Genomic DNA, 9,053 nt, shown 5'->3' with positions numbered 1-9,053 from the left:
TGGGTTTGTTGTATAGTTTGGTCTCTTGTTTTCCTTAGCCATCGATCTCTAAGTGCATGACGAAGATTACTTCACAGTTTTGTTAGTATTCTTTATCTTTCGAGTAGATGTATAAAATACCCGAAACTATGATTGTTTAACGATAATACGTCATTTATATAGCGGAAACTGAGATCAAAGGATATGGTTAAACGATGTTCCTTCCTTTGGATTAGATCAGCTATTAAGTCAGCTTCATGAGGGTGATATTTCGGCATTTTAAAAAAAGATGTTGAATCGTTTTTTTTTTTACAAAGTATAAAGAATCCAAGTACTAGATATCTGGATCTAAGTGTACTGTCTTCCTTGGAGTAAGAACAATGTATAATGTTTTTAAGTCGGCATTTTAACTGAGTATGGGGAATAGAAGTATAAAGAGTTAAAAAAATCATAGGTTTTAATGCTATTGTACTCTGATAATAATTTTGAATTGAGGGTTTCTAGAAGATCATTCAATTTTTCAGGATCACATTGAATTTTTACCAATAAGGGAGTAACAAGATGCGTAGTTGGACTGGAGACCGTCTTTTACAGCTATGAGTATAGAAGTTAAAAGTTTTGAAAGCGGTTTGATGTTACATTTTGCAGATCCAGCTATGTATTGTTGTTTTTGTGGATTTTAGGAATCCAGTACATATACGGTAGATCGCAATCGTCGTCTTTGGTAGAGAGACTAAAAGATATATGGTTTCCAACTATCTCTTCTATAGAGAGTGTGGTAGCCATATAGGTCTTATTACTGCTATTATTTTCCACGTCTACCTCTGAAAATAAACATTTGATATAATGTGTTTTGCAGAAAAAAAAGGAAATGTTGTTTTGGGCTTGGTCAGCTGGCACGACAACATATTTGTCATGTATAGTAGACAATGTTTGCGAATACAGTATGAAGAATGAAACTTACGTACTCTTGTCAAAACCCACCAAACCCACTTTTATTTCTCAATCAGAAACAATTGCTGATCGCATCACCAGTCTTAGTTTTTCCTCTTCGGTTGTCGCGCTTTTGAGATAAAATTATATATAATGTACATAAATTGGCATTATGCAAGTGTTATCATTCGTGATTTTGTTGATATTAGTGGGAGACAATGTATGTATTTCTCAGAAATACAGATCTGAATACAGAAAAGATTATCGTTATGTAAAAATATAGCATATGTTTGCTATTTAAAATGTTTATACTATGCCCAGATTTTCATCTATCTCCTTCAAAATAGCATTAAAATATGGTCGTCATATCAACTCAACTAAGCAAAAATTTCAAATGGTCTTTTTTATCAAAAAAGGACAATAATAATATAATAAAACTTTATTAGAATTAAATTCATTTTCACTTTTTCAACAATGTCGAAATTAAATTATAACTAGTGAAGAGCTCAAACTAAAAGTATCGCACTAAATAATGAATACATTGAAACGGTAAAACTAGAAGTGCACAATAGAATACATTGATACGGTAAAACTAGAAGTGCACATTAGAATACATTGATACGGTAAAACTAGAAGTGCACAATAGAATACATTGATACGGTAAAACTAGAAGTGCACACTAGAATACATTGATACGGAAAAACTAGAAGTGTTCCGCAGTAGAGTACTGACGAGCATATGAGTATCAAATGCAAACATACAGAAAAACAAAATAATAAATTTTCTTCTTGGTGAACAATACAGTTTTTGAGAAACACTAATTACATTAATCAATCATTGAACATGAAATATGAAAGGACATTCGATGTCCGGACTGCATTGTTAATGTTCCTGACCAAATGCATAGAAATACCTAAATGGTCGGACCATACGCGTAGGGTCCAGCATTAAATAAAGCTATACTCTCTTAAACTTGCTTCCATATTTCAAAATGTCCAAACTTCGTGAGTGATCATCTCCAATTAAACCAATGTAATCGTATTGAACATCTTTATAGGAGTTGGTAAATCGGAGTACAAACTGTTGGAAGAGTCATTTTAAACATCGTTGGTAAAGACCTCCAAATCAAATGTTTACTACAGTATAAAGAAATTATTGACAGCATAAATAATGTGTTGCTAGATGGAAAAGTTGATTCCGCTAGATTTCGACAATATGTGAAGATTATAATTACGGGTAGACCTCGACACCCAAGAACACAGGGCTTAATTGAGCATGTTCACGACACTCTTCATAGAAAAGCCAGGATCTGGACGGCTTGAATCTGTAAAAGAAATACAATCTTCCCTGAACACACAATGGCACTCTAGCATCAATATGACCCCGTCTGCGGCTGTATTGGTCACAAGGCTAACGATGGCATTCTTGTGGGCACCAATGAAACCTCAGAGTTTATTGAAGTAACACTAAACAATTGGAAGCATATCTCTTCATGCCGCGGCTAAATTGGCAAGTAAAAGGTGCAATTGTAAGGAAACCTGCATGAACAAAACTTGAAAATGTAGAAAATGAGAATACTCATACGGTCGGACCATACAAGTATACGCATATAGTCTGGAAAATTATTACTTACAAAATGGTTCGATTAGGAGTACATAGTAGGGGAAGTAGTTTCAATAGTTTACTTAAATCTTGCAATTCTGTCACACTTACTTAAATCATACGTTCGATTTACTTGTTGATTGTCTATATTAAATATTTCATTATCTAAACTATGCACATACATGTATCATTAAACAATTAAAATAAAAATATACGTTTATTTTGAATTAACATTGCAGTTCTATGGTAAGAGTCAAAACAGTTGTTATTAGCTTGATATTTTGTGTTTTATACGTCTTCTTCTAGAAATCGTCGGTCTCTAATAGTTCTTGTACATTCTTTACACCTTTGAAGCTTGTTATCTTCATTCTTGTAAAATATGTGACCTGTAGAGAAAAAAAAAGCAGTATACAGATTTAAGCTAACTAAGTATGGCATGAACAAAACGGTGTAAATTTAAGGGAAAGTGGAGATAAACTACCCTCTTGCAAATTCCTGTGTAGAGGTACGTTTGTTATTTTACACATGTGCCATACTTAGTTGTTATTTCGAAACCCTGTCTTTTTATGCAAATGATTAAAGAACACGTGAACGGACTTTGTGGATTCAAACATGATCAGAGTGTATGCCTGGTGAAAACTTTCATAATTCTGGATGGCAGGCCTTTTAACAAATAGAAGGATGCATTTTAAATCAGAAAGAGACTGGCCCTCTAAGTGAACATGGTCAATGGTCAATGGTTTCACTTCTATTGGACTTGACTTAAATATATATTTCGTTTAATTTTATGTATTTTAAGTTGTTGTTTGAAACATAGTGTTTCTGGTTAATTCTAATCAACTTCATATAAACAGGCAGGTAATTACACACTTTAAAAAAAAAAGCGGGAAACTTTTGCAGGCTACTAAAGATTTTGATGGAACATATTATCAACAACATGCACTTTAAAGTCAAAGTCATTTTAAATTTCTTATACATATTTGTACTTGATATAATAAACAGATAATCAGAACTCACGTGATATAATACACAGTATTTAATATACTCACCAATTGGACATTTCAGCCACATTCCATCAAGTGGAAAAACATTTGGTTCGTTGAAAGAAATAACAAAAAGTTCTTCTGTCTTCAACCCAACAGGCAGTACACGCTGATCTTCCAAAATGCCAATGAACTTCTTTACAAATGTTTTTCGTTTTTCGTCATACCTGCTGTCATCAGTAAGAAATCTGAACGCTCGATCAAATACAGCTGTAAATGACGCATCAGTCTTTTTTGCAAGTTGTGTGCATACATTCAGTTCTTTCATTTTGAGAAATATTTGCAAATGACACAGTCTCTCAAGTTCAAAAGCAACATCTAAACGTTCTTGCTTTGTTAACAAAGTTCGTGGCTTAGTAATAAATCCACGAACATCATCGATTGAATTCATTGCATCAAGATTTGCAACGCTAAGTTGCTCAAATTTGTCGTGTATTTTGCTCATCTTAGATAGCATTCCAATTTGATATTCCAAGGTATCTACTACATTCCGAGGCCAGTTTTCTTTCGTCTGTTCTTTAGATGTTATGTTGTCAAAGAGAAATTTTGAATCTCTTGAAGACATATCGAAACGGCAATGCTGTAGTTTAAAAGTAAGTCGATCAAATGTGTCTTTGGTTGTCCACATTTTTTCTTTGACTTTCTCAATATCTACAAGGCTTGACTTAACCATATTCCCATATCGATTACTTCGTCTGATTGGTATCGTACAAACTGGACAGCACTTGAGTTTGATTGGCAAAAGACCAAAATTATTACTGTTTATCATTATTTCATCAAGAACTTGTACATCGAAAAGGTGTTTGCAGTCCTCTAGTTGTATAAAACGTGTATCGTAAACACTCTTCCCTTTTGTTATTCTAAACAATAATGGTTCTTGACATACACCACACATATTCGGGCATATTTCTCCGCAAATACCGATACATGCATGACCACATTTCAACTGCTTGGGACATGGTTTGTTGCACCGGGGACGATCACATGGTTCAAAACATTTCTTTGAGCATTTGTAGTGTGGGCATTTCCAAGTACATTCCTCTAGACAAGGAGTACATGGTTCACCGCATGATTTAGCACACTTACTGTGACTACAGGAAGTTTGGCAACGTTCATAACATGGCCGACAAGTAGAACATACCTCAGTGCACAAATGACCACAAATCAACGCTTTGTTGCATCTTTTGTTGCACGGTTTGTGCATTTTCTCATGATAACATTGTCCACAGGTACCAGTACAAGCATGGCCACAATCTAACACAAACGAACAGGGATTTAGACATTTCGATGTTGACTTATAACACGGTATTTTTAGTTTATGACCGCAACTTTCCCAAGTTTTCAAGAGTTTGACCGTACATTTGTCTGTATGGCTTTCTCCACAAATTCGCTGGCAATTATGTCCACATGGTAAAACGTGACAACATTTGTCAGTACACATCCACGCCTCGGGTTCAATAGAGCAAGGCACTTCTTGAAGATGTTCACATTTGGGAATTATCTTTGGCATTAGAACCATGCATTTTGCACATTTTTCACCACACACACCTGTACATAGATGACCAAGATTGCAGACTGTTTTGGTGCAAGGTTTTTGGCATTCATAGAACTCGTGATCCATGTCGATCACATGGCATACTTTAGCGCAGATATGGCCACATTCAAGACGAAACCGACAAGGTTTCATGCAACCACCTTCAGGAGCTTCGTTAAAATCCTCGGCTTTTTTTGCACAAATGCCTCCTTCCGTCGGATGATTTTGACAATACAGTGACAATCCATCTCCAATGAATCCTTCTTTTCTTGCTAGGGAAACAATTTTATTCCACAACTCGCTATTGTTTTCGAATAAATCAAAGTTTCCAATTACGTATAATCCTATTTTTGCTCTTGACAAGGCAACGCAAATTCTATTTTCGGTTTTGACGAAGCCAATTTTATTGTCGTCGTTACTTCGAACTAGAGACAACAAAATGATATCGTTTTCTTCTCCTTGGTAGTTGTCTACAACTGTCACCCGTACACCTTCAAATTCCGATTTTGGCATGTGTTGTTTAATACAGTAGAGTTGGCCTGAGTATAAAGTCAGAACTGTTATTTCTTTTGCGGCGTAGCCCTGCTGTAAAAGATATCTACACAGCGATGCGATGTATGTTGCCTCATGGCTGTTAGAGTGGCTTTTAATCTCGTCATCTGTTGACTCCATTTCGGAGTGGTTAATAAGGAATATGTTTTTAGCAATACCCATGACGTCATTATAGTTGTTCACAACTTCATGATTTTTTAGTTCCGGGTAAATGATTCGTGCAATTTGAGATATCTCTGGTCTCATTCTATGCTGATACTGCAAGCACCGGTATTCGACTTTATTATTGATCATTCTTTCAAAAAGAGAAACTTCCAGGTTATATTTCAGTGCCAATTGATATACGGTTGGGGTTGGCTTTAACTGTTGGTGATCTCCTATTAGAATCAAATGTTGACAGGCATGGCTAAGGGTGGCAATAATATGAGCTTCCAGAACTTCAGCAGCCTCTTCAACAATAATAATTCTTGGACCAATATCTTTTAGAACTGATTGGTATTTTGCAGCACCCGTGGTCGTCATTCCAATAACAGCTGCACTTTTCATAATCTCCTTATCTTCTTGAATTTGAATTTCGGCAGATGCCTGACAAGCGTTTTCAAATTCATCTTCGAATTCAGCAATTTTTTCGAGAAGGACGTTACAGTAACTTTGTATCCAGTATCTATACAGGCGCCATCTATCTTCTTGGGTCAATACCCACACGTTTTGTACAGCAGCTGCCTCTTGTTGTTCCATTTTATTTGCGTTGCTTAATTCAGCCCGAATTCGATTTTTCAGCCTCTTTTTCTCTTTTGGTTGTATTTCCCATTCCCCTACATTTCCTTCTTGCTTAGTACTTTCATTTTCATCATTGTTGTTTGTTGTTGAATCTACGATATCGTGTACAACCGCTTTCCGTTGTAAACCCATGTTTTCAAGCATCTTTCTAACTTCTGTTCTAGATTTATCACTGTATCTTATTTCATATCCGTCTTCACTGCCAGTGTCCATTTCAACTTGAACTTCATCAATTACTGCAACTAGCTCGTGAGAGCTTGTTTCTGAATTGTGTTGCGGACGAACATTGATTTGTGCATCAGGGATTGTAGGAACGTTGTTTGTAGCACGTGATAGTTGTCCAAATCCGAGCCATTCTGCAATGGCAGAGTTCCATTTAATGTGTGATCCTTGAGCTTTTGCAGTCAAAACTAAATTGTCATAGCCCACTATTAAACTTTTGAAGTGCTGATTTCCAATAACCCTACTCATGCAATCTTCATGAACAATTTGCAGCCTTGCGTTTTTAACTCTTTCAGCTAGTTCGTTAATAGCAAGCTTAATCGTGTCCATTCTCTCTCTTGAGATCAACTTTTCTTGGTGTAGTGGTTTTGGTAAGGCTTTACTTTGTCGGAATGCCATTCTTCTATTTTTTATACTGTAATGTTGGATGGAATCTGTCGAAATTCGACCACCTACACGAATAACATCCCCTTTGTAAAATTCTAATATCCCTTCCAAAAACTGGTCCAGGGCGTGATTAGTATAACAGACTACCAAAATCGGTCGTCTTTCTTGTTTGCCGGACTCCGGAACATAATTCCAAAGTGAATGGTTGTGTAGAAGAGCTTTTGTTATTTTCAGTCCAACATATGTCTTTCCTGTTCCCGGTGGACCTTGTATTAGAACAAACTCATTGGTAAGGGCTTGTTGTAATGCACGATACTGCGAAGTATCCAGACGTAAAAGTTCAGGTTCTGGCCATGAAGATGGATTCAAAGCACTTATTTCCCTTGCTCGCTGTGAAATAGTGGACAAATCCATTTTGTTCACACTACAATCGTCTTCATTTAACAACCGACCACCTGGTTCCTGTGTTTCGTCTTGAATCACTATTGAATCATCAACAAGAGGTCTAAGGTCTAAAGCGGCTCGCTTCGGGCTTTTCGTAAAATACACAGGGGCAGATACCTTTGCATCACATGCAACTATATACTTCTCAAAAGGTAGTTCACCTGGCTGAATGTTCTTTAAACTTTGTAAAACATGTCTGTAAGCTTCGAAATAAGCACTGGTTTCCGCCATGACAAATTTTCCTTTTGGGATGACCGTTTCTTTTGAGTTTGCCCCTTTTTCGAAGTTTAAGACAATTATTCCATTTTTGGCTTCATCTCGATTGACGACGGTTGCAAATGAGAACGTTTCAAAGTCATCTGTTGAGATACACAGCAGAGATCCAAATATAAGTCTCTTGCTGGTTTCCCATCGAATTCGAGAAAACCCCTGGCATGTAAATTGAACTTCATGACATAGACCAGCATTTTGGCAAATGGGCGAAATGACATTTGCCTCTGTGTATATTTTCATGTTTCTGAATTTAGCTAATGTGTCACTACTTTGTATAGCTTTGCGGTATTCCTGGACACCCTCACGAAGGGGTGCAATAAAGTCTTCTCTTAGGAGGCGGAATTGGACGTCTAGGTAGTGATCTAAGTCCTGATAACCTCCGCGTTCTTTGTTTGGTCTCAAAAATGGTCTTGTATCCATATTTAGATCAGCAGCATCTGGGAAAACAGGAATGGTTCCAAAATGTTCTGGTGGCTTTCTCTTGTCTTCATCTTTAGAAAATGTTGTCTCAGTTTTCCGAATACAGGCCTCATTTAATGGTTTTTCTTCGGCTGTTTTCCATTTTTCTAAAGCTAAGTCAATTGTTCGGTTTTCATAACAATAATTTACTTTCAATGCTTGATAAATTCCGGTTATATTTTCCGTCAAGCCATGCAGTAGAAACACTGTATTTGGCATCGCTTGTTTCATGTCGAGACATATCGAAAGTATATCTAACAGTGGCTTTTCGTGGATTTCAAAACTTGTTGGTGTTATTTGTTTTAATGGGATTAAATATTTGTACAATGTTACTTGAATAAATTCAGAGTTCTTCAAAATATTTAGCAACTGCAATTTTTTTTTATTCAATGAGCTGCATTTGCATGCTTTAGCACAACAGGTAAGTAGAAGGGCGATCATTTTTTCATCGTGTTCTGTGTCATCTAAAGCATCTTTCAGAGAATCCGGTCTTTGCGTCAAATTTACAAGGATTTCATTGGAATCTTTTTCTGTAAATTCCTGCAAACGTTTGAATCCGCAGTATATCCTCCAATGTTTTTTCTCAGTCTTTTCGTCTGTTCCTTCTCTGCTCATCAGGCTGTTTCAAAATCAAAAGAGTTACGTTATGTATTATTCTCGTTCCAAAATCACCAAGGTTTTTAGGGGGTAGAACGTCTTGTGTGCATTTGTTTTATTTAGTTCTTCCTAAAACGAAATACTTCTTGGAATGAGAGTTAACTAATTGAAACACATGTGCTGTATTTTGCAGTATCGGGGTAAGCTGTAGTATAATGACAAAGTTTTCCTACATCCACGATATTTGT

The 9,053-nt window shown here is 36.2% G+C and overlaps 1 protein-coding gene across 4 annotated transcripts in view; it reads right to left on the bottom strand.

The window, feature by feature from the left end:
- Nucleotides 1-1,336: 1,336 nt before the first annotated feature.
- The window catches only part of LOC148624840 (NFX1-type zinc finger-containing protein 1-like), a 123,088-nt gene continuing 115,371 nt past the window's right edge, over nt 1,337-9,053 (bottom strand). For 3 of the 4 annotated variants that reach the window (XM_088567807.1, XM_088567808.1, XM_088567806.1), the window contains 2 exons: nt 3,564-8,827; nt 1,337-2,900 (listed from right to left, as the gene is read on the bottom strand). In XM_088567807.1, the coding sequence (XP_088423933.1) occupies nt 2,803-2,900; nt 3,564-8,827 (5,362 nt within the window). In that variant the 3' untranslated portion in view covers nt 1,337-2,802. Of the gene's footprint in view, nt 2,901-3,563; nt 8,935-9,053 lie in introns of all 4 variants that reach the window. The other variant, XM_088567809.1, reaches the window with a different exon arrangement.

This window comes from Perna viridis, chromosome 2, assembly GCF_037379345.1.
Source record: "Perna viridis isolate PV_CMFRI_1.1 ecotype Kerala chromosome 2, ASM3737934v1, whole genome shotgun sequence".
Taxonomy (NCBI): domain Eukaryota; kingdom Metazoa; phylum Mollusca; class Bivalvia; order Mytilida; family Mytilidae; genus Perna; species Perna viridis.
Note: the sequence above shows the minus strand (reverse complement) of the source record. Positions and strands in the feature narration are given on the sequence as shown.